The 26522-nt window shown below is 38.7% G+C and overlaps 2 protein-coding genes across 9 annotated transcripts in view; one reads left to right on the top strand and one right to left on the bottom strand.

Annotated features, from left to right (window-relative positions):
* LOC145502523 (DALR anticodon-binding domain-containing protein 3-like) overlaps positions 1–26522 on the bottom strand; it is a 90303-nt gene that overhangs the window by 57489 nt on the left and 6292 nt on the right. For 4 of the 8 annotated variants that reach the window (XM_081481836.1, XM_081481837.1, XM_081481838.1 and 1 more), the window contains exon 1: positions 5123–9398. In XM_081481836.1, the coding sequence (XP_081337962.1) occupies positions 6748–8658 (1911 nt within the window). In that variant the 5' untranslated portion in view covers positions 8659–9398 and the 3' untranslated portion in view covers positions 5123–6747. The other 4 variants (XM_081481843.1, XM_081481842.1, XM_081481844.1 and 1 more) reach the window with 4 other exon arrangements.
* Positions 9677–18421, top strand: LOC145502529 (glutathione S-transferase Mu 1-like). The gene is made up of 10 exons (XM_081481851.1): positions 9677–11416; positions 12970–13045; positions 14396–14460; positions 15445–15492; positions 15919–15952; positions 16740–16789; positions 17002–17055; positions 17131–17226; positions 17781–17891; positions 18330–18421. Exons 1-10 carry the CDS (start codon positions 11381–11383, stop codon positions 18414–18416), a joined length of 657 nt encoding a protein of 218 aa, XP_081337977.1. The 5' UTR covers positions 9677–11380; the 3' UTR covers positions 18417–18421.

The raw sequence follows: 26522 nt of genomic DNA, 5'->3' as shown, positions 1-26522 counted from the left end.
TGTACGAACACTCTTAAAGCTATTGGTTACTCCAGCAAGTTTGAAAGCCCGGACTGCATGCGACAGATTATCAAGAGACTTCCTCCAAAGCTGGACACTAGTTGCCATGACAACACTGACAGAATCCCCAACACTGAAGGGAGAGACGTTTGTATTGATGACATTTCCCTGTTCATTGAGCAGAAGGTACATGCTTTGTCCTATCCAGTCTTTGGAAAACTCCCTTTCTTGGAAAAGGGAAAGAAGGATAACAGGGACAGAGGCCCAAGATCTAAATCTGAGAAGTGTGGTGACATGCAAATTGCCCTCTTTACCATTACTGACAAGACACCTCCCAGTACATCCAGTCATGATTCGTCCAATGCAGCTAACCCTTCCCAGAAGAAGTGCCCCTTTTGCAATGCAGATCATACTCTCGCTGAATGTTCCAGTTTTGCCAAAGTGCCCAATGCTGATCTACGCAACTTCGTGATGAAGCAGAGGCTTTGCTGTTCTTGCTTGAGTGGCGGCCACCAGTCCAAAGGTTGCTACAAGAAGAAACCCTGTAATCACTGTGATAGGAAACATGCCACTGTGTTGCATCCAAGTACCCCGGAAGTTGTTACTGGAGTTGGAACACAACAAGGCTTTGTTGGAACTGAGGGTGGAGAAGGCAGACCTCAATCTTTGAACAGCCAGTCGAACACTGTCCAGAACATGAACCAGAGCACTGGTGATCAATTCTGTGGCCTAACCACGATGAAGGGTTCCCCCATTACTGCATTGTCTATAGTGGTGGTAAAGGTCAAAATTAAAGGAAGTCCTCTGTGCATCGAAACTTAAGCGTTACTGGACAATGGTTCCAATTCTACCTTTTGTTTAGCTAACCTGATGGAGCATCTAATTGTCGTCGGCAAGAAGACAAGACTGAAGCTAACCACCATGGATAGCAAAAAAGATGTAGACACTGCTCATGTTAACAACCTGGTGTATCTGATCTGGACAGAAATGTTGCCATCCTCCTGCCTGAACTACTTTCTAGACCAGCTATGCCCGTAGGTAGGGAAGAAATCCCAAAGCAAGAGGATGTGGAGTGATGGTCTCACCTTCAGGGCCATGTGTACTTAACCAATCTGAATTCCAGAGTGGATTTATTGATTGGAGGCAATGTTCCTGAAGCCTTGCAGCCGAAAGAAATAATCCCCGCTGCTGATGGAGGTCCATATGCAACCAGAGTTGACCTCGGCTGGGTCATTAATGGTCCAACTGGGAGAAAGCAGAAGTATGTACCTTGCTCTAGTTTCGTCATTACATCTGAGGAGACTCATCCTATGTGTGCAGCTTGTACTGATCTTGTGGACGCACTTTACTCCAATGGTCTAAGTATGTCAAAGGATGACCTCAAGTTTATGAACATTGTCGTCGACATTCAGCTTGGACAGCAACTTATGTCTTTACTTAATGTTTACAAACCACCGTCAGTAAACAACCAGATGTTTACGAGCGACATGTGCGAAATTTTAGACGCAGCGATTTCAAACCGAGCTAGTGTGTTATGTTTGGGAGATCTCAATTGCGATATTCTAAAACCACAAGACAGCGGGAAACAAGGTCGAGCTTTCTTAGATATCTGTGACATCTACGGCTTGGACAATCTCATAAATGAGCCAACAAGGATTTCAATTTCTAGAGAGTCTTGCTTAGACATTATAGCAACAAATTCTCCAACATTTGCATTAAAATCAGGAACAATGGAGACAGGCCTGAGTGATCACAAACTGGTCTACACCATTATTAACAAGAAATTATCCAAACCAGAGACCGTTTTTACGAAAGGCAGGTGTTTTAAAAGCTTCAATGCAAATGCTTTTAATAACGACCTTACATGTGTGCCGTTTAATGTGGCGTATGTGTTCGAAGACATCAATGACATCTGTTGGGCTTGGGAAAAGATGTATACCGATGTGCTTGACGACCATGCACCCATCAGAATGAGGCGACTTCAGGCCAATCCAAATTTATTACACCGGAGATAAGAAAGGCCATTCGGAAGCGAAACAGTCTAAAACGAAAATTTAACAAACCAGGAAAACAGACGACTGGGAAGCATACCGAAAGAAATCGCGTGGTCTCCATGAGGCGAAAGTCTGTTGTTAAACATTTCGATCATCTGTGCTGCTCACGTGCTGGAAACTACAGGGCTTTTTGGCTGTCACTACGTCCTCTTTTACACACAAAGAAACGTGTGCAAAGTGATTTGATCATTTTAAAAGAAAATACCAGAACGATTATCGATCAAGCTCAAGTAGCAGAGATTTTTAATGACTATTTTACAAATATCACCGATAGGTTAACAATCGATTCATACACACCGTTCCAACATCAGTCACATGCCTCTTGCTTACCTACGAACAGTATAGCCAGTAAGAGCTTTACTTTTAGTTTTACAAATCACCACGAAGTCAGGCAAATACTCAACGACATCAAGGCAAACAAAGCCCAGGGATATGACTTAATTCCACCATGCGCAGTCAAAGCAGTGGCACCATTAGTGTCTGAACCGCTAAGTGATCTTATAAATACTATTATTGCAATGGCAGAAGTCCCCAAAGGGTGGAAGTATGGTCAGATTACACCTTTACACAAAAAGGACAGCGTGTTGGACAAAGCAAACTTTAGACCTGTCACCATGCTGCCCGCATTCGACAAAGTGTTTGAACGCATTGTCCATACTCAGATGAGTAGTTATTTTGATGCCATTTTCCACGATTTTACGTTCGCGTATTGGAAATTGCATGGCTGCTCTGCGACGTTATTAACACTTACCAAAGAGTGGAAAGAAAAACTTGATCAAAGCCACGTTATTGGTGCTGCTACACTGGACCTTAGCAAGGCATTCGACTGTATCCCTCACGATCTTCTGTTGGAAAAGCTTAGATTTTACGGACTGGATGAAAGATCATGGTCCCTCCTTCAGAGTTACCTCTCACATCGCTACCAACAAGTCAAACTGGGAAACAGTTTTTCATTGTGGAATGTCATTCGTAGTGGTGTACCCCAGGGGTCAATATTAGGACCACTTCTTTTTAATATTTTTATGAACGATTTGGCCTATGCTATAAATGAGAGCAGCTTGTTAAGCTTTGCAGACGACACCAATTTACATGCTTCAAACGAATGTCCCCGCACAGTAGAAAACATGATTAACCAAGATCTGTTCAATGCCACCTCTTGGTTTAAACAAAACAGAATGATTGCCAACCCGACAAAATATAACGCCATGTTGCTAGGAAGTGCTAATCAGTGTGGCATTAGCATCGAATGTGCGGGTAAAGAGATTCCAGTATCCAAGGAGATAAAACTACTGGGCATAACTTAAGACAAAAAACTAAAATTTGATTCACACATTGCGGACATTTGTCGCAAGGTGGGGAGCCAAATAAATGCTCTAAGCAGGTTAAAGAACATTCTACCTTGCAAAATGAAGGAATCCTTGTATCGAGCTTTTATTTTACCATATTTCTCTTATTGTAGTCAGGTTTGGTATCACTGTGGAAGAAGGAATATAGAAAAACTGGAAAGAACAAATGCGAGGGCCTTGAGATTTGTGTACAGCAGCAAGATCTCAACGTACGAAACGCTCTTAGGGCGCATCGGATCAACATCAACCTTAGAAAATCATCACACTCAAGACATGTTACTGACTGTGAACAATATTATTCAAGGCAGGTCTCCATCCAGCTTCAAAAATCTTATAACTGAGAAGAGAACAGCCTACAATGTTCACGGAAATTTTAATCTTTCCATACCTGAAATGAACACTACCAGATATGGTCTTAAGTTGTGGCGTTATGCAGCAGCAAAGTACTGGAATATGCTACCTCATGATATTCGTTCCATGGCAGGCTCAAAAGACTTTTTGAAAAAGATTCGGCAAACTGATTTTCATGTTCAATACACTTTGGTTACATTTTATCGCTTTTAGCTCGGGTTTTTTTTTTTTTTATAGTGATTTTTAAATTAGCTTGATGTGAATACCTTTTTTTTAAGCTCCTATAATGTTGTACATTACTTAATTTAAATCATGAAACACCTGGAAACTAGCGAACAGCTAAGTGTGTACTTGTCCACGTTAAATAAAGTATGTCTATGTCTATGTCTAGGACTCGGTTGTGCAGTGTGCAGATGGACATTGCCAGGTTTCACTGCCATTAAGGAACCGCAACATGAAATTGCCAGTAAATAGGAGAAGAAGATAGAGATTTCCTGCAATTCCTCAGGTGGTCCAAAGGTGACCTCACCAAGATTCAATACAAGATTGGTAGATTCAATTTGACTAAATGGGCGAGCAATGATCAACAAGTCTTAGAGTCCATTCCACTGGAAGAAAGAGCCAAGGACATGAAGGAGCTTAATCTTGAATGGGATACGCTTCCTACAGAGAGAGCTTTGGGCGTGTCATGGTTTGTCGAGACGGATCCGTTCAGTTTCAGAGTGAACATTAAAGATAAACCTTGTACCAGGCATGGGATTCTCTTGGTTGTTAGCTCAGTCTACGATGCGCTCGGCATGGCAGCGCCTTTCGTCCTCCCAGCAAAGCTTCTCCTTCAGGACTTATACAGGAAAGGCCTCGGTTGGGATTATGAAATTCCGTGTTTACACTTATCTCGTTGGCAGGCTTGGCTTGCTGATCTGCTGAAGCTTTCTCAGCTCTCAGTGAAAAGATGTGTTAAGGGAGCCGATCTGGGAGAAGTAGTAATCACTGAAATTCATCATTCCTGCAATGCTTCCCACTGCACTCATGGAGCTGTCTCATATCTTCAGCAAGTTAATTCACATGGTCAGGCTCATTAATAATAAGACTTTATCGGAGAGAGTAACATTTGACAGTAACAAAACTGATAAACTAATGGCCCTTGTCTTTGTTCATCATTGCTCCTTTCTGGTTGGAAAATCCCGCCTCGCCCCTTTGAAGCAGATGAGTATTCCAAGATTGGAATTAGCAGCTGTAACTGTGGCAGTTCGTTTAAACAAGTTGTTGAAGAATGACCTGGAAATTCTAAGAGATAAAATTACCTTCTGGACTGACACCATGACTGTCCTGTGCTAAATTGCGAATAAGTCCAAATGCTTCCACACTTACGTCGCTAACTGTGTTGCTATCATCAGAGAAGACTCAAGTCCTTCACAATGGAGATACATAGAATCCAAGTCTAATCCAGCTGACGATGCCTCATGAGGAACTTCTGCAGATGCATTCATTTGAAATGACCGTTGGATTTCCTTTTAAAGCCTCCTTCCAAATGGATTAACCTACCCAAACACAGTATAGAGCTGTCTGGTGATGACCTGGAGGTGAAACGAGAGTCAAAATCCTTTGTTGTCGACACACATCCAAGTGAGATGCAGTCAAATGTCATTTATGTGGTCCAGCGGTTCTCATCCTGGCTCAAGTTGTTGAAGTTCATCGCGCTTTGTCTTTGGTGCCAAAGGGGATGTATTACTAAGAAACAGAAGTCTACCCAAGATGGCTTTGACAGAAGTTCCCAGACTATCCTTGAACAAAATTCTCAGGTATTGAATTGTCCTTGGTAAATTTGCGGTTGTTTACGCACGCGCACCGGTTTTTCAATAATTTCAAGTTTTTAAAGTCATGAATCCGTTTATGTCCTTCTTTTAGTCTTCTCAGGAATTTAATTATCCGTTCACATCTAAAACTTTCTTCCAAAACTTCAGAAAAGCAATAAAAACATCACATTTCCTGGAAGAGCAACAGCTACTGCACTCTAATGGATGATAGTATATGAGTAGCTGAGCCAATCAGGTTGCAGCATTTGTATTAGTATACTAGTAGAATTCTACTAAATAAATTTAGAAGAATTCTACTAGTATACTTATGCAAATGCTGTAATCTGATTGGCTGTGCCATTGAACACTATCAGCCATTATAGTTCACCACTAAATTTTCTGCGACTCTTATTGGTTTGAATTGATCATGTGACACGATAGTGTTCATCCACGGAGAGACACTATTAGCCCATGGTGCCCGTCCAAGGAAAATTCCTGGATGGATAGTACTCGTAAGTGAAAAATTTTCTGTAAACAAGCGAGCTTATAGAAAAAATAAACAAATGAAATTGTACTAAGTGGGTTTTGTTTATTTTCCTTTTTAAATTTACATTTGGCTTTCACGGCTTTCATCTAAAAAAGTTGAAAATAATTCAATATGATTTTTGAACTGGCATGCGGAAGAAAATTTAGTGGAGAACAATAAAGACAATAGAGTGTTAATGTCTCGGAACTATCAGTCTGATAGTTGCCCCTTGGAAATTTGATGTTCCTAAAACTAGCATATTTGTTTTAAGAACATCAAATTTCTGTGGGGCAACTGTCAGTCAATAGTTCCTCAACAGAAACCCTTTTTTTTTTTTTTTTTTTGTTTCGTTATTGAAACAAATTGATATTAATACAGCAAATTAGTTACTTACCTACATAATTATAATAACAACTAATATTACTAATACTAATAATATAATACAACTAATTAGTACTAATAATACTACAATACTACAATACTTACAACACTAAAAAACACCAATATCACTAACAATAGACGGTAACCCAAAAAAAAAAATTCCAACAAACTTTAACTAAATATTTACAAAATATAATGTAAATAACATATTAATTAGTATTACATGGGTCAACATACAGAAAGTGAATCCATATTAACACCTTTAAATAATTAAGCTTTTACAAAAGGCGACACTATCCATTTAGCTTCAAAGAAATCCTTTGTTTTTTTACTATGCAGACTTTTTCCGTTTCATATTTTACAGCAATTTTCTTTTTAAATCCATATATATTTGGAAGAATTTGACTTCTTCTACAATCCCATACGTACAATTTCCCAATTATAATTAGATAGTTTAGCAGCTTGGCAGAAGGGGAGTTTTGTGGTATCATTCCAACTAAAACATCTTGCAACGAAAGTCGAATGTTTTCCTTTAAAAGTTGATGCCAAAATACTTCGAAGTCACGCCAGAAATCTATCGAGTAAGGACAGAGGAAGTGATATAGCGTTTCTGGTTCAGATGAACAAAATGAGCACGAGTCGTTCATTTTAAAGCCAATTTTGTAAAGTTTAGCATTAGTGTAAAGAATGGAGTTAAGAATTTTGTATTGAAATGCCTTAACATATACTTCAAGAGCAACACTATGCGGGATCGTAAAAATTTTTTTAACTTCCTCGAGTGTAAAATGAAATTCATTTTGCAGCTTGTTTACAATAGTTGGAAAAAGAGCCTTTCTGCTTACAAGTAAAGTATAATAGTCTTTAGATTTCTTCTTTGTCACATCAAATATATTTTCATCAATTTTTAGAGAAAGTTCACCTGTTGTTGATTTATGAGTACTATTTTTTAAAATGGAAGGAATGGAGTGTCGAAGACCAGCCCAAACTAAAAAACTAGTTTTCGAAATCCTGTTAGAAACTAGGGAAAAGGAATCTTTGTTATTTAAATCAAAGGATAGATCGCTGATATGAACTACACCAGCTTCGAAATAGCTTTTATAATAAACTGTTTTATTATTAATGAGTATTTGTTTGTTATTCCAAAGAATATAACGCCAGTTTTTTTCTGCACAGAACATATCTCTAAATTCTGACCACCACTGCAGTAATTCTAGATAGAATAGAGAAATATTCAGTGGAAGGATGCTAACATCATAGTTGCAATGAAACAAGAAAAGGCCGCCAAAGCGTTCTAGGTGATATGTCAGATACCTTTTCCAGGTGCCATCATTTGAGCTAACTATTCGTTTTAGCCATGCCAATCGAAGCGATATTATCATGCTATCAAAATCAATCATCTTTAAACCTCCGTTGGAGTGTTCATTTATCGCCGATCTACGTGTGACTTTATCAGGATCATTCCATAAGAATTGAAATAATAACTGGTTTAACTGACTTACCAATTCTTGTGGGGTAGGTATTAAAGATGACACATCAACAAATTTCGGGATTAATAGAGATTTGATAAGTGTAATTTTGCCATAAATAGAAAGACCTCTTGAGGACCAATTTCTAGTCAGGTTTTTAATACTGTCTAATCTTTCTATGAAATTCTTTTCAATAAGCAATTTTTGATCATACGTGTAATAAATTCCTAGAGCCTTTATCGGTTCGTTAGGCCATTTAATCCCAAAAGGCTGTGCTTTGCAGTTCCTTGAAGAACCTATCCACATAGCTTCCGTTTTGAAACAATTAATCTGTAAGCCAGAGACAATCTTGAAATCATCTAATAGCCTAAAAAGAGCAGTAGCAGAGCTTGTGTCGGCAAGTATTGTTGTCGTATCATCTGCGTATTGAAGAATTTTTGTCTCCTCACTCCCAATAGAGATACCTTTTATATCTTTATTCTGTCGAATCGCAATTGCTAATATTTCTATAGTAACTACAAAGAGGTAAGGAGAGAGCGGGTCCCCCTGTCGTACCCCACGTTCAAGCTCAAAGTATTCGGATGAAAGTCCGTTGTTTATCACACAGCTTTGTATGTTTCTGTAGAACGTTTTAACCCAATGGATGAAATTAGGGCCAAAATTGAAAGATTTTAAACAATAGAGAAGAAAATCCCATTCTACGCTATCAAATGCCTTTTCAAAATCAATAAATATCATTAGTCCTGGAATACTCTATTGCGTAATTAGTGTGCAGTGGCTGGAGGTCGTCTAAGAAATGAAAACATTTTTCTAGTTTTCCAAAGTTTTGGAGGAACATTTTGATGGGAATGGATAATTAAATTTCTGATAAGTCTTAACAAAGGACATTTACGGCTTCTTGACTTTAAAAAAAGTTGAAATTATTGAAAAAAGCTGATGTGCGTGTGCACACAACTTCAATTTTAAATGACAATTCAATCCGAGCAATCTTTTTCAGGCGCAAAGTTTAATAATACGTCAAGAAATAACTGGAAACAGTTATTTGATGTAAATCTTAGTAAGAATTCTACTAAAAATTTTAGATTATTCTCTATCGATTTCTATGAAGTGGTAGTTGATTCAGCCTTCAGCCTCATCAGCTATCACCTCATAGCAATCTCGAGCTCACAATCTAATTGTTAAATAGCATCCATTCTCCATTTTAGGGGGAGACCATTTGACTTTTGAGGGGGTGGGGGTGATTTCGCATAGGCACAGCAGTATCTTTCGGATTTGTTTACTACCTTTATCTTGTAATTCATAAAAAATTTCAAGATTATTTTTTTAAAAATTACTGGACATCAATTGAATTCTTGCCATGTTTGGTTGAAGGTTTGTGATCTGCGGTCTGCACTCAGCAAATTGTTCGCAGAGCAATTGTACCACACTAGTTCAAAGACGGTCGGTCATGATGCTTTTAAGACAATAAACAGACTATATACACACCTCGGATCTGCATTTCCAGTTGCTTTTCAGTCAATAGTATCTTCCTTTATCATGATATGGTTGTAAACTCACGGAAGCCATGGGTCATGTCGTACTTGCACGTGGGTACTTCGAGATCTCGTTTAAATCTCCTAAGTCGAAAAGAAACATCAGAAAATTATCTTAATGTACAAACGAAATGGCAGTATTGGGTAGAATACCGGAAAATTTCCAACAAAGGATGTTTCAGAATAGAAACTAACCTGTTTTTCAAAGACATTTTTAATTTTTCGCGGTCGAAGTAAACGTTTAGATAGCTCAATACCACAATACATTGCCAGCAGCGTGAGTTCGCGTGCGACGCGCGCCGCCACCCGAGTTTCGCGCCTTTAGCCTCGTTCTCATTAGACTACGAGTAGATTAGTCCGTCGTGCATGACGCGAGAGAAAACCGCGAGAAAAAATGGCCACGCGAAGCCCTGGCTCCTCGCCCCCAGGATTTCGCGCGGCTATTTTTTTCTGGCAGTTTTCTTTCGCTACACGCACGACGGACGAAGCGAAAAAGGGACTACTCGCAGTCTACATTCTCATATGCCGCCGACCTACCTGCGACGCAGTCGCCGGTTGCAAGTAGTGACAACGTTCGGCGACCAGTTCTAGTGGGTCTCCAGTGCATACAATACAATACAAATTTTATTAGCACTCCCCAAGGGGGCTTTTCAGTACTAATACTACTAAATAATTTACATTAAAATTAAAATGAAATAAATCAACGTACCAAGGAATTATAAAAATAATATGAAATAAGGTAGAATTATGTGACAATATTGTATTATGAAGATGCGTATTCTAATAATTATGCGATAGATCGCCGACGTCCCGGGCCGACGTACCCAAACTGGCGCGAAATGCAAATCGAATTGGGGCAATTTTCAACCATTCCATCTGTAAAGTAAGGAATTGTGGGAAAAATCGAGTTGTTAGGTCATACACTGAGTCCGCAGATGGTCCACATGATGTTCACATAAAATATTTTTATCGCCGACAACCGCTGGCTTGCCTGCGAAGTTAAACTCAGCTAGGCAAGCCGGCGGTCAATGCCTAGGATAGATTATGATTCGGCGATAAATGTTCACAAATGCCGTAACGGTGTCCCAGGCCCTGTCCCAGGTATGTCGGTGCATATGAGAACCAGGCTTTTTAGCGCTATTGACAGACGACGTAGGGAGACATAGGACCTTGAACATGTACGGCCCGGAAGGCCACTCGTTTCTATGTCCTGATTAGCCTGCGAATACAGCCGCCTCTCATTCTCTCCCGGGACTACGTGCGGGAGTAGCGGGTACGTAGCGGGCACGCATTCGAGCGAATGAAAGGCGGCTGTATTCGCGGGCTATGCCGGTCTTGATACGCTGATAAAGAGCAGCTTTTTGCTATAAGAATCTTATCCTCGTTTTGCTATTTGTCCTGGGAAGTGGATAAGGAAAGAAGGTACACATAAGAGTTGGGCTCTCGCTTTGATTTAGCCCCTATAGCTATTCCAACGGTAGTGGAGAGATCACCTGCCGGGTCTTTCTAAGACTGGCTGTCTTCGAGTCCATTGCTGAATAAGGTCCAGTCTAGTTTTCTCAGTTTGTGGTTAATAAGACGAATAATAAGGTAATTTATTTTTTAAAAAATTGATTATCGTAAATACTTAACAAAATGGCAATAATTTCCTATTTTGCGTGGAAAACCCCTCTCAAATAACGTCATAGAACTCCCCGGCCTAAGGCAGCCCGGTAATTAAGTGAAATTTCTTCAAATGAGGATAGAATTTCTTTAAAAAAACGTGACAGAATTTCATCTAAAGGCTTGAGAGCAATTCTTCAAATAGCGTAAAAAACAAATACCGTGACCTGTGCCCTGCGGTGATGACGAAATGAACGACAGCTGAAAGAAGTGTCTTTGTGCGGGTGGATTGCAACAGTGTCATACGAACAAGATTTTCATCTCTAATGGCTCCTATTTTGGGCTACTGGAATGTGCGAGGGGTAAGACGCTTCTAGAAAATTCATTTGTATTTGCCCTGTGGATTTACAAACACATTTAGTTGACAGAAATTTGCTAATTTTAGATATTTGTAATAATTGAAATTGAGGTCGCATGTCCTAAAGTATGAGCTCAATGTAGTTCATGTAATTTTCTCTGTATTCAGGTTTGCCCAATTTCAGTCTCGAAAAATGTAAATGAACCTCTTTAACAAACCTTTTTTCAAATAACCACTTAGTAAAACATTGCCATAGGTTTCTGCAGCGTGATTGTATTAAGGAGCACAAGCCAGATTTCTTAAGCTTGACTTACTCCCTTATCCGCCGCTGAGTATTCGAAGATGTCGTATGTTGCTAATTAGTTTCAAAAACACGCACATTCCAAATTCAATGTAACGCAAACCCGGGGTGGGGTACTCCTTTATTGGGCTATGTGGGTATGTGCGGCCCCAAGGGGTATAGTCTCCTCCGCAGCCGTTATTTTTGGGATGTCACGCAACGCTCCCCCAAAGAAAGGGGAGCGTTGCGTGACATCCCAAAAAACGGCTGCGGAGGAGACTACAAGGGGTATGGTTTTTCATCCGTTTTGATCATAAAGAGGGTATCGATTTTGGCCATTTTGGTCATGAATAGGGTATGGTTATTAGGGGTGGCGAATGGTAAATGCGAGACGAGACGGCGAGACAAGCGTTTTTCTTTTCTAGCACGAGACGTTTTAACTTTTAGATTGCGAGACTAAGACTTAAAAGTTTTAAGTGCGAGCGCGAGACGTTCAGACTCTTAAAATTCAAGCCCTAGATTTAGTTGAGAGCTAGACATGATGAGCTTGTACAGCTTTCTAGCCAGCTTCTTCGAACTGGCTGGAACTGGAAATTCGATTATAACACACTTCGTTATGATATCCTAGGACAAAATAACTGTTTTTCTGGCACCAAAACGGATGTTTCGGTAGGTTTTGTAGCTTTTTGTGGAATTCAGACAATTTAGGAGAAGTTAGAATTAACTTTTTCTCGGAAATTTGTAAGTTGCTTCATTGAAATTCAATATCAAGTGACGAAAAGAAGTTATTAATAAAAACAGGTAAACAAACGAATCAGGACTTGGAGACCCTTAGCTTTGCAAAAAATTGAGACTCCGAGACAGTTTCGCATAAAAATCGAGACGGCGAGACGCACATAACTGCTTCAAAATGAGACTGTGAGACCCGTGAAGTTCGACTAAAATTTTGCGAGACCCAGAGTTTTTGAAGGACCATTAGCCACCCCTGCTGAGATTTAGGTCTTTACGGGAAAATCTCAGACCGAGACCTTGCCGTATTGACCGAGCGTACGACAAGATCGAGGTTTGAGATTTTCCCGTAAAGACCGAACGTTCGAGGTTAATAAGTTGTTTATTATATGGCTTTTTGTTTTGTTTATGCAAGCCCGCAATCGGCCCGTGTGCATTACGGGAGAATAATGCCCTTCAATTAGCCAATCAGAACGCGCGTTACAGTGTATATCGGCTACAAGAATAAGCCATATAATAATGAGTCTTATTTTTGCTGTTTTTCGAAGCTTGCCCAACCCATTCGTTATCTGTTGGCTTACACTGAAACAGAGTGCGAATATTGCGATTACGTGACAGGGGACGGTAAGTCCTTCCTTTGAACAAAACCTGTTGTATTAAGTCAGAAAGAACTGTTATTGATTTATTAGTAGCAAGAGAACATAAGACTGGTTTTCACTAAAGCATAAGCATAAGCACAAGTGAAAACAGCCGCGACATAAACATAAGCATAAGCAGAAACATAAGAAGAACGAACTCACTTATTTGTCTTGTGCAGTTTTCAGTAGTAACGCAGCTGTTTTCATTTGTGCTTATGCTTATGCTTGTGCTTATGCTCTAGTGAAAACCAGCCTATAGACACATACATTCATAATCCTCTTTGAGCTTGGGTAGCACATAAGGCCTTTTAGGGTACGTTCCTTTGGGGTGATCTGGATCAGGATCAGTGATCCAAGATCACTTTGATCATAGTTCATCAAAGGAACCGATGAATCCGTGTTCCTTTGATGCACCATGCTCCGAGTGATCTTGGATCACTGATCCTAATCCAGATCACCCCAAAGGAACGCACCCTTAGTTGAACAATGAGTTTCAATGTTGCCTTCAGCTGCCTACATTTGGATCTGGCTCCAGGTCCAGCCAGTCTTTCAACAGCTGTGGCAACAAAAGAGCCGTTATTATTCCGCAAAAGAACGAACGAAACGAGCAGACCAAACAAACAAACAAACAAAAGAAAACACTGAGAAAACAACGAACTGAAGGAAACACGAACGGACAGACGGACGGACGCACAAGAGGAACTGCAAGAGATAGTTCAACTGGCCAATCACAACCGACGAAAAAAACACTCCAAGGTGATCGTTTCTCAACAAAAGGCCGAGGAGAGGAACGGGCCTTGAAATATCTTATCTCGCTTATTTTTTTGACCTCGCTTCTCCCTTTAACAAATTGACGTCCGTTTTTCATGTGTCCGTCCTGTTATTGATCGTGAATTTCGTCATAACATTGTCAAAGTAGCTGTGGATCCACGGGGCGATAGCCGAATGGATCCGCAGACTGCTTTGACAATATTATGACGGAATTCATCGTCAATAACAGGACAGACGCATTAAAAACTGACATTAATTTGTTTTTTACGATAACAAATTGTCAAATCGTCCGCTTTCGCCCGTTGACGCATCGCATAAATTATAAATTCATGTGTCTGTCCGCTTATTGACAATAAAATTAGCCAATGAGCGCTCGAGAATTTCTGCAGTTATCGTAAAATACTTTTTCGATCGTTTCTCCCTCCTTCCTTAACCGTTCCTCTCCCCTCCTACAAATATTCTTGACAAATTTTGACTGAGTTCTTTTTAAATCATCTTCGCTACAACGTAATAAATGTCACATTAAGTACCGAGCTGACAGAAATCTCATGTCAAAAATCTTTAGCTCCTGGGTACGACAAGAGCTGCTGGTTGTCCGTTAAAGAAACATTAGGTTTACCGTTCCCAAACGTAAGTACACTGACTTTCTTTCCTCTTTTTCAAAATATCTTTATGTTAATTTTCCCATCGCGTCAATTAAAAGGAAATATTAAACTGACTCTAAACTAAATTACCAGAATATATAAAAAAAGAGAATAGATTGTCATCAACTTCGATTATTCTCTAACCAGCAAAACTTAACGCATTCAGAACTAAGACGTGCAAACTTGGCCGGTTTGTCAGTGTCGCGGAGTTGTCATAGATCGTGAAGATGGCCAAATAGATCAATCACAACCATGAGGGTAACCTAGGATCAGAAGTTCTGTTTTCCATGGCGTCGGAAGGAAGGAAAAAAGAACATTTGATCTTAAGTACGCGGCCTCTTGCGGGCCCCAGTTGCTCGAACGCTGGATAACGTTATCCACCGGATAAATCGCTGTCCAGTGGATACGTGTTAGCTTAACAAACCACGCTATCCGCCCGCTGGATACTGATTTATCCGGTGGATAGTGTTATCCACCTTTCGAACAACGCGGGCCTGGTGGTGGTTCAAGTTCTTCTACAAAATGTTCGACCTGAAATGCGCGCAGCAGCCTCGAACACGGGGGAAGGGGGAGGAGAACTCAAATATAAAAAGACGGGTTTGTTCGCCGTGCCTTTTAGGCGTTAAAAATCGGTTTTGCTATCTCTTAGGGTGTGTAGCTTCAAAAGGTCCACGGTTGGAGCTTTTACGTTATCTTTTAGGGTGTTGAGCAGGAGATAATTTCTCGTTTTAGCATAGGCACCTCTAAGGGGGAAAAGAAATTTCAAGCCATGCCCACAAGGCAAGATCTTTGTACCTCTTAGGGCTTTTTTGTTTCAAAATTTCCGACGGGCACCCCGACCTTTTTATATGGGAGTCCCCCCGGGGGCTCGACTAACCGGGGCCTGGTGCGTTTATTTAAAGCACGATCTTCTGGTCCTGGGGTTATTACAATGGGGAGTGAGTTTATTTCGAGATCTTTTATTTTTCAGTTGCCTTACTTTATCGATGGAGATGTGAAACTGACACAGACCATGGCGGTAAATACATGGAAAGTAGCTAATAAAACTCTTACATGTATAATTTTCCAGAAAAATAAGACATCCATTCCCGTCAGAAACACATCCGCCGCAGTTTTTTTTTCTTTTTTTCTTTTTTTTTTTTCTTTCTTTTTTTTTTTTGCAACAATTCATGAATAAGAAGCCACCATGTACGTGTAAGTTATTATATATTAGAATATTGACTGACTGGAAAATCAAAGTTGCTTATGTCCATCACGGTCTTCTAATACTGCCAAAAATTACAACCAAGGGACCCTTGCGCTCTCTTCACTCGCCGTTAATTCCTCGAGCTCAAGTAATATCGACTTCCCAACTAAGCGATCACCTGGCACAAGTGTGGCTACATTATAGTACTGAAGAAATCTGTGAAATAGCAAACTTTACTGATATGTTTTGTCTTCTCAGATTATGCGACACATCGCACGCAAGCACGATCTGTGTAAGTTCATTACTTTGATTAATTTGGAATCTTACAGATAACTCCAAATCCAGACTTGGTTTATATCGCCATCCGTTGCATCAGAGTAACTTCCTTTTCTTTTCCATAGAGCCCCCAAGGGAGATTTTTTAAATAGTCGGGAAAGCATGCTAGTACTTGTTCCCTTTGCGAGTGTGCGGCAGCCGCGTGAAACCTTCACGCTCGAGACGAAGCCGTAGATATATTGAGATAGTGGAGGGCAGCATGGACGACTGCGAGGCAGGCTACTGATACTCAGATTCGTTTTCCTTCGTTCTCTTAACACCTGCATTCCGCGCAATGTGGAAATCCCCGCGAGTGTCTGCTTAGACGAAACTGAGCTTGCTGCCTCACAGCACTTAACTTGCTTTGCTTACGGATCAATTACCTAAAACAGGCTTGACGCGTAGAGGACAGTTACATAGTACTGCATAGCAGGCGTAGAAAAGGGAGGAGAGGAGAATTTGAGTGAAAATCGGCAAGTCCGATCGATCCAGGGGTGAATTGAAAGCGGCTGCTTAGCGTTTGCACCCAAATCCCCCTCTCTTTACTCCTGCCCCGCTAGCAAGTTTTCACATGAAAGGGGATAATTGAACTTTGTGTGGCTTATAGTTTTTCAGTATATCTGCTGGTCTGTGTTACCCTCTATAAGTAGAGTTGAGTATTTTAAATATAATTATGGTTACCATCTTGATGTGCACAGAACTGAAAGAAGTAAAAAGTGTGTCGATTGGTAAAATGAAAAAATAATTTTCGATCCTCCTCTCAGGTGGAACCACAGAGGAGGAAATGATGAGAGCGGATGTCATTGAAGGCGAGGTATCACCTTATAGTTTCAGTTTGTTTGGCTTAATTGATCAAATTAATCTACTTTTGTGGGTCAGAAAGCCGGAAGACTGTATTATTACTACTTTTTTTATGTCGCGCTTTCGTAAGTCACATCTTAACCCCGCCCAACCCATTTTCAGCATAATTTATATGCACCCATCCAAGCTGACCGACTATTTTTTGACTTCTTTCTCCCGCTACAGGCCACGGACTTCATCGCTGGATTCATGAAATTCACTTACTTCAGCCCAGACTTTGTGAGTGCAAGTTTTGTGGTTTACATCCAAAACAGCATTTTTTGACATCTTTATTTTAACTTTGTTTGTGATTAGGAAGGAGGTAGAGCTGATTATCTGAATTCTTGCAACAGCTTCTTTCGGCGTCATTCTGACTTCCTTGGTACTTATCCTTATTTCACTGGAGAACATGTAAGTATAAATCGTCTACGGTCATTAACCCAATCAAAAGCGTCCAACTTTGTCAATTTTAGTGTATCACAGATCTCTCTCCAAAGAAGTGACCGTCGCCGCTCCGACAACTTTGCTTCCCTTGAGGTGCATGATGTACGAATGTGTTTTAAATGAAAAATCTCTCAGTACTCATTCAATTAAAAGCAATAGCCAAGCAAAATAGGAGGGGTGAGGAAACAAGCGAGAAGAGAGGAGGGGTAGGGTGAGGCTTTCGTTATATGTTGTACAACAAAAATGAATGTAGAGCTTAGCTATAGCCAGCTGGTTCTCGGGCATGCCACTTAAACTGATATAAACAAATCGTTCAATTAAATGTAAATCTAATGTTTTTGTTTTTTTTATAAGCATGATTGAGAAGCTGAACTAGAGTCTACCGAGAAAAACAACTCCAGATTAGTGGTCAGAGCGGGACTTGAACCTGCGAACTCAAAAGAGTCTTTTACACAATATTCTTCGACATTGATATCTGTAAAAAAAAACATTTATTGAAGGTTGCTTTCGTTGTTTCATAGCTAAGTTTCGCCGACTTTATGATGTATGAATTCTTGGATCAACTGCGAACCTTTGAACCTTTAACTCTTGACCCTTTTCAAAACATAACGGACTTCATGGCAAGAATTGAGGTAAGCAAGATGAACTCGCAATAGTTGATAAGTGAAATCTTGTAACAAGACAACATGGTTCCAAAATCCTGTTTTTCGATTGCAAGAAAAACTAACCCAAATATGGTGCAAGGACAATGATTGGTTGGTTTATAACCTGTTCTGGGCGTTGAGTAATACCCGGAGCGGCACGAAAACAGCGGAAAAAAAACGGGCGGGGGGGTATTACTCATGTATTCTCTCACCGTTTATCGCACTACTTCCCAACTAATCAGAAAAATGTATTTGGCGCTTTGGCAGCCGAGGTGTGCACAACTTATTATCCCTTTGTATGAGATCTACACATTTTTACATCTTATCGAAAATTATCACAGTCTAGCACTTTTAGGGATGTCGTGTAATGTTTAACTGTTCTTTGTCTCGCATATGAAAAAAAATAGTTTTTCTATCTAATTTCAGGAAATCCCCGCTATCAAAACATTCCTTGATTCGGAGTACTTTCGTAATCAACCAATCAGTAATAAGATGGCCCACTGGGGAACCTAGCCTCTTCCACGTCACTGATATGAATGACGTCACCCCAAGCAAGCAATATATGTAAACGTCATCTCACAACACATCCAATCAGACAAAAATTATGGCTGAGAAAGAGTCTTCAATATCAGAGCTAATGTCCTATTACAAATAAAGACATCTTTTCATGTTTGATTTATGTGTGAAATTTAATGGAAATAGGCCATTTTACAGTTACGTTCTTAGTTACCTGGCCTTGATTGCAAGCGAGGCTGGAGCTGACCTTGCTTTGATACAGACCTCTCTGCTTTTCTCATTTAAATGTCAACTAGTTAGCATAAGAACAACTTGATTTACACAACAAAAACAGTGAGGTCTGTATCAAAACAAGGTCACCTGCAGCTTTGCTGCCATTCAAAGGCCAGGTCACTGAACAGACAACTGTAAAATGGTCTATTAAACCCTTCTATTCTTTTAACTTCATCTCAGGTTTCGGTATACGTTTTTTAAAAACAATTTACATTAAATGACAACACAGCACTCTGTGTAACTCTTACTTTACATCTGCGTCAGAGAACTGACATTCAAGAGGTTTAGACTGTTCAGAAATATCTGCAATAAAAAATATCTGCAATCAGAACACTTAATTTAGTCTGTAAATTAAACAAAAAGTTAAATACTTGTCTCATACTTTGTCTGCCTCATTTCTAAAGTGTTTGTAGGTAGTTCAGAGGCTTCTATGGCACAGAGGGTAGCCTTTCTGGTAACATGAAACCACTGGCCAGGGAAAATTGGAAAGTCCTGAGATACATTAGAATGCTCAAGATTGTTTGAAATCCCAGGCTTTCTCTAACTACCTGTCTTTTTCTGTATTCATTTATGCTAAAAGAGAGAGAGAAAAAAAGATGCATCTCTGCTACAAACAAAGAAACCCAATTTCTTGGCATTATCAGCTAACTTTGTCACAGAATTTGGAGAAGCCCTGAAATAAACTGAAAAAGTCCGCAGCAGTTTGAAATAGACTATTTTACAGTTGTCTACCTAGTGACTTGGCCTTTGAATGGCAGCAACGCTGGAGGTGACCTTGTTTTGATACAGACCTTACTGCTTTTGTTGTGTAAATCAAGTTATTCTTATGCTAACTAGCTGACATTTAAATGAGAAAAGCAGAGAGATCTGTATCAAAGCAAGGTCACCTCCAGCCTCGCTTGCATCCATGGCCAGGTAACTAAGCACACAACTGTAAAATGGCCTATTCCTGACTTTGTATAACAACTTGTAACTATGTTTCTGTACTTCTCAACTACAGATCCATCCAACCACAATTCCCAGAAAATTGTAGCCATGTAATAAACATTTAACTTCTCCTTACAGTAATCGACACATTGTCAAGCAAATATTTATTTATTTATTTATTTATTTATTTATTTATTTATTTATTTATTTATTTATTTATTTATTTATGGATTTGCACAAGTACAGGTGCTTAACAATAGGACACAAGTCCCCTACTTGGTTAATACACCCACACCCAACCCCCTAAAAAATATCCTGAAAAAACCCTTCCCTGACCCATCTAAACTACAAATCAAATAATCTAAATAACACAAATACAATCTAAAAAAGTCATCTGAGTAGCTTCGGGAAACTAACATCAAAATTAAATAAGGCAATCAGTAGGGATAACAAATTTAACAGCCTGGCACTGAAAGCTGCTGACCTGTTGAAGAGTTTTCATTAGATAGAGTCTTGCAAACATTGTGGGGAAAAGATGTTGCTTTGACTCCTTGAAATTTATGAAAGAAAAATACAAATACCAAGTAAGTGTTAGTGAGTTGATTCTTGGAGAATCAAGAACATGTAGTTCATTCTGCAGATAGTGGTTACAAATAACCTTATTGAAAAAAAATAAAGAAAAGAAACAACACTGTTTCAAAAACATTGACATGGGAGCAAAGGAAAAGCAATGCCACTCGTTTGCATCTCATACAGGGCTCTCCCTCTCCAGGTGATGAAGAAACTTGACAAGCGCTTGTAAAGTACAATGTAGTAGCCTGAGTAGCTGGCATCATTTTACATAAGAGTGCTTTGTTTTGCCAGCAGAGCCAGGAGAGGGAGTGACAAAGTTTCAAGGGAAATCTACCCAGGGAAGGGATGGGGTAACACCAGAAGAGAATTCAAGCTCAGGAAAAGTATTTGTCAAAACTGTCCTTAATTTTTGTTAGTTTCTTTCACAGTCCGAATGTATTACTGGTGCCTAACTTGTACACTTCCACTGCAAGTCAAATTAGAGCAGGAATGATATCAATATAGTCTTACAGTCCATTAAATTACTCACTCCAAGAATGTGCACTCGTCCATAATATGCACTAAATTTGTGACTCAAGTTGAACAGGAAACAACAGATCTAAAAGAGGTTGAACACAAAACAGTAAATTACAGATAAAAACGACAATGCAGATATCAACCAAAAGATTGTAGAGAAACATAATATTATTTGTTAAACAATGGTTCTGTCAAAATTGTTCACAGCATAATAGATGCATGTGCTTGTGTTTATATGTACGTTCCCATAACAAATGAACAAGCAGAAGTTTGTTCTGACAGGTTACATACTTTGGCTGAATATGGTTATAGCTTTCCAAATTATGTTACCACCAGGGCTAATTTGTATCACCTTCACATTCACCTGTGAAACAGGTTTAGTTACTGTGAATGAGGTACAATGTATAACTGGAGCCGCCATTATGTCTTACAGTTGGTTATTTAACACTTGAAGGTGAAAAGAAGACAATTATTGTTTTTCTGCACCAATTGACTAACATGAACAGTGATGTTAATTGACCTTATTTGTGTGGATGGTGACATTTTGTGACTTGGCTATGGTTGCTGGCACAGCATCCCTTACAATGGATGGAAAAGCCACAATATAGTTTAATGTTAACTCCCATTCTGCCTGTTGACAAGGATAGAGACAAGTGAACATTAGACTAGTAATAGACTTTATAGTTTGTCATTCAAATGTACCTCAGTCTTCTCCATTGCTTAATAATCCATCATTACTCAGGGCTTCTTGGCTTAATGTAAGTTACAGTATAGACCCTATTCAAAAATGGCTGCCAATGAAAAATTAATTAGCCCAACTAACCTCATTTTTGAGTTGATAATTCAAAAGAATTTTTACTCTCAAACTAGGTTTGTTGGGCTAATTTAAATGCATACAAAAGAATGTTAAATTGGCATCCATTTATGAATAGGGTCTATTGGCCTTCATCTTACTGGTCTATTAACTTGACTTATGGTTTTCTTCAATTTGACAGTAATTTGAACATCACCCAAAACAACTAACAGATCTTTAGCATCTTAAGTTTCCCTTTATCAGATCTGGCTTTTGCTCAGTATTGATCTTTGACAATAAATAGTGGGACTTCTGCTAATTAATAAAAACCTTTCTCTAACTGTTTCTTTTGAGGCAAATCAAATCAAATCAAATTTATTTATTTATTTATTAAACTCAGCTCAGTTACATGTAACTTTTGTACATAGATTACACTATAAACAGATCATCACATCAAAAATAAAGAATAAAAATAACAATGACTTAATAGTGAGTAAGTTAGGATCACCTAAATAGCAAAGATAAGAGTGGATACTCCTAATAGAATACAGTTACACAAAGTGTAAAAGGAAGTTCTTGAAGATAAAAAGTACTTCTTCATGTGCTAGGCTTTAATTAATAAGTATAATTGTCAAGCATAGAGTTCTTAAGGGTTTTATAAAGATTGAAAGAGAATTTGACCTGATAACATTTATTGGCAGGGAATTCCAAAGGTGAGAAACAGAAAATTTTAGGGAGTGTAATCCATATATGATGGTGTCCACTTAATTAACATAGAGGTTTCCACCACATGATTGCATGTATTTCTCATCAAACAAAACTCACTTGATCATGCAAGAGATTAAAATCCACATCATTTACAGGTGGGAGGGCTGGATAAATACCTGTATAACAAAAAAAATGTTTATTTATTTGTTAATAGAAGATAAAGGTGTGGTACATGTAGGGCTTGTGGACTAGAGGTTTCTTAAAGTGGGTTTCACCCTCGTCTATTTAACCGAGACACATTAATACTGAAGTTGTTGTTGTTGAAAGTTTGAGAAATGCATATTGGCTCAAACTCACTTAGATTTACATCTGTTAGCTAAAAGGACTGAGTATATTGTAATGAAACAGGTATTTTTAGGCTTTGAAACTGAATCACTATAATTTTATAGGAAGTGTTTATCTCACCTTTGTGGACATTTTCCTCAAAGTTTTGAAAAAGTTTAGCAAGTCTTGCACAATTGTACAAAACAAAGGTGGCCTGCCTGAATTCTCTTGAAGTTTCACGCGAGTCAATTTTCACCTAGAAATGCAAGATTGCAGGAAAATTCAATTAACTTTTTTTTCTCAATCAATTGACACTGAGTGACATGTGTGAAATAAGAAACATAAGAATTGCAGTGATCTGAAAACTGTTACATAAATAATAGAGATTATATTAACTGATTTTGACAAAAATCTGCACTTATTAAAGGCATCAAAATTTGCTTATCTTATTGACTCATGTAAACGTTTGATGTCAGTTCTCAGGGTTTGTTGGTTTGTTAGTACTGAGATATAAAGGATCCAATATTCTTAGTTGAAGATTTATTTTTTACTCTTGTCATGTATTTCACAGTGCACGCATCACACTGAAAAAATAAATTTTATATTAATTTATTATGCAAAATAATACGAATTTTATTATTTTGAAAATTTAAAGACTCTTATAAAGCTTCATGAAGTTGTAGAATCTCCATGGTAACAATATTTAATATGATCTCTTTTCTACAGGATTAGGAAGTTTATACTCACTGGTTACATTTTCAATGTTCATTACAAGCTGCAACCCCATGATACTCACTTCACTGTTAGGAGCTGCAGAGAGAATTTCTAGTTTGATAACAGCTATTGCCATTTCCCTGATTGATATGTCCCAGCCACGACCTGGGAATAGATAATGGAAAACAGATACACCATGTGCAATATTTCTTCCAGTGCTTGTACATGTACACTATGAATCTATCTGATGTCATTAAAAGGTTGGCACACATACCGCAAATCCACAAATTAGCGCCCCCCTCAAATAAGCGCCCCCTTCGAATAAGCCCCCCTCCAACTGGCCAAAATTTAAATTAAGCACCCCCCTCCCCCCCATTTTGTGGATGAGTAATGAGACAGCAAAGGATATTGTTCATTGCTTCAGTTTGTGACCACGTGAATTTCTAACCGTGTCACGATTTAAACTTTAGGATCAGCTTTTTGTGTCGCTAAACAGCTTATGTTGTTGTTTACGTCCAGATGATGTATTAAAAAAATGATCATGTCAGGCTACGATTTGGGAAAAACTAAATAAGTGCACGCCCTTGATTAATTGCCCCCCTCGAATAAGCACCCCATGTCTTCTCCTAAATTTGAAAGAAGCACCCCCGGTGCTAATTCAAGGATTTATGGTAAGGGGACAAGTCTCCAAGAAATAATAAAATTAAATAAATAACAATATTTAGAGAGAAGCCACATCAGCCTTAGCTGGTTTTCATGCAGGTCCGCTCTCCTGGGTTTTGTGGAGGGAGGAAAACCAGAGAAGTTAGAGAACCCGGAGAAAAACCCTCGGAACAAGGCGAGAACCAACAACAAACTCAACCCACATGTGGCACCAAGCCGAAATTGAACCCAGGCCACATTGGTGGGAGGTGAGCGCTCTCACCACTGCGCCAAACAGTTCACACAAAAGGTTTCGAGAGACAAGCCCATGGTATTTGTAAGCTTATGAGAAATTTCCTACAGTCTGTTTACATAAGTAAAAGCAATAACATCTACCGGTACATGGGTTTGAGTGTGACATATCAATCAAACTTTGATTTAATTTCATACCTTCTACTTTATCTCCATATTTCAGAATGTAAGATTCTCTTAGCTGTTTTTTACGTATGCTATCAAAAAATATAAATAAACAACCATTGTAACTTTCAACTGTACCATAAAATCCCACATTAAAGTCCTGGGCTTATATAACTTCATAAGGGGTTTTGGGTGGGCTTATAAACAGGGGGGCTTGGAAAACGAGATAAAACGTATCAGAGAAATGAATTAAAGCTAACATACCATTATATTTAAAGCTATTACCTTATTACCCTATTATTACCCTATCTGCCTCTAACTTTCAATTAAAAATTTTAATCTTTGTAAAGAAATGCAAAGGGAATGCACTTATACATTAGATGGGCTTATACCCGGCAGAACTTATATCCAGAATAATACCTTTGTTAGCAAATAGAAGGGCTTTTATTCAGGGAAGGGGGGCTTTAACATGGGATTTTACGATATGTGAGTTAAATTATGGTTGGCTGCTCAATAGGGGTAAGGAGAATAGAACCCCTCATCGGGATGACCAAAAGGTGGCCATGGCCACCTACACTGTAATAGCGGTGGCTTATTAATAGGTTTTTTTACAGTATTTTACTGACAATTTTGTGACTTCAGTAACTGGCTGCTTAATAAGGGGTGACCGCTTAATAGAGATTCAACTGTATCATTAAATGGAAATTGTCCTGATGTGTTAAAATCATCCCAGCTACATGTAGTTTTAAGAGACTTTTATAAATCAAGCTGTAAGCTTAGGAGAATTCACATTTTCAAACTGGAGTCCAATTATATCATGCTATGATGCTATGCTAAAGAAATAAACCCTCTGCACCTTAGAAGATCCATGGCATCAAGATGTTCTTGGATTTTTTCTGTGCCATTATACACTGATACCAAACCATGTGTCAGGTAAAACTGTATGTCAACAAACAAAATAGCCAATGTTAGTTAGAAAACAAATGTCAGAATTTTTCATTGAAAGTAAGTACTGCTTGAGAAGAAAATTTGTGCGGTTTTTTCTGCAAAAGTAGTTACTAAGCAAACCATGCGTGCTTGTGCCTGTTTTAGGTTAGATAGTTAGTATCCAAAAATCTTTCAGGGTCACAGCAAATATTTACCAAAAATAACAATGATATACTGTAAGTTCAAAATGATGTTACTAGACATGATAACCACTCAGTATTTATTTTTCATTTGTAGTTAAGACCAGGCAGATTATACATGTATGAATCAATCAATCAGTCAACCTTTAATTTAAATTGATAGTTTTCAAAACTACAAAGCTCATGGGATTGTTTGACAAAGGATCTAATGCACTAATGGACTCATAAACAGACAACCAGTAAAATTTGTAAGTAGCTTCAGTAGTGCTTTGTCGTGTGTTGATAAAAAAACCCAGTAAATTTAGCTAGGTAAGTTAAAAACACTTAACACTGCACTGTTCCCAGTAAGTTACCTTACAGTTAAGAACTACAAATACAACATTAGTTTGCATAGTACAAGTCCAACAGCCAGAGCACAGTCTATCACTTCCTCCCATTTTATCAGTATTGGCTTTGTATCTGTTTTTTCATGAAACGTTTCCTTGTATAAGAGACACCTTTGAATCGTCATTTGAGATACCCTTAAAACCCCAATCTACACACTTCTATAACACAATTTGGTATGTGTGCACATGCCTGTTTCCTAGTCAGCAGACTTGTAGATATCATAAGCCACACATTGCTGATTTGCTGTTGAATAAATTTTCTTCTACAGCTTGTAACATGGAGCACCATATCTGCATTTGCTGCCTGATGACATGGAAATAATGGTGGGACAGTTAAGTAATGTCATAGTACAACAATAGACCTGCTAACATTTCTGGAGCCACAGCTTTGAAATGTTTATTCTGGAGATCCAAAAGATTTTCAAGGATACTTCAAAGATTTCCTCAGATATCTTTGTCTTAGTTCCAGGATATGTTTTGCAAAACATAACAACATTGCCAGCTTGAAATTAGGGAATTGAGGAAAGTGCACTATCCTTTACTTGTATTGGCTTGAGTTTCTATATTATTAATTTTTTACAAAAGTGTGCCATTAAGGCTGTAATAGTTCCAAAAATGTCAGTTAGGCATGAGACATTGATTACTAGGCATGAGAAGTCTTAAGATCAAAGTTTTTAACCCGAATACATGAGACTGATGAGAC

Source organism: Orbicella franksi, chromosome 11 (genome assembly GCF_964199315.1).
Source record: "Orbicella franksi chromosome 11, jaOrbFran1.1, whole genome shotgun sequence".
Lineage (NCBI taxonomy): Eukaryota > Metazoa > Cnidaria > Anthozoa > Scleractinia > Merulinidae > Orbicella > Orbicella franksi.
The sequence above is the reverse complement of the archived record's forward strand: the minus strand, read 5'-3'. Positions and strand labels throughout refer to the sequence as shown.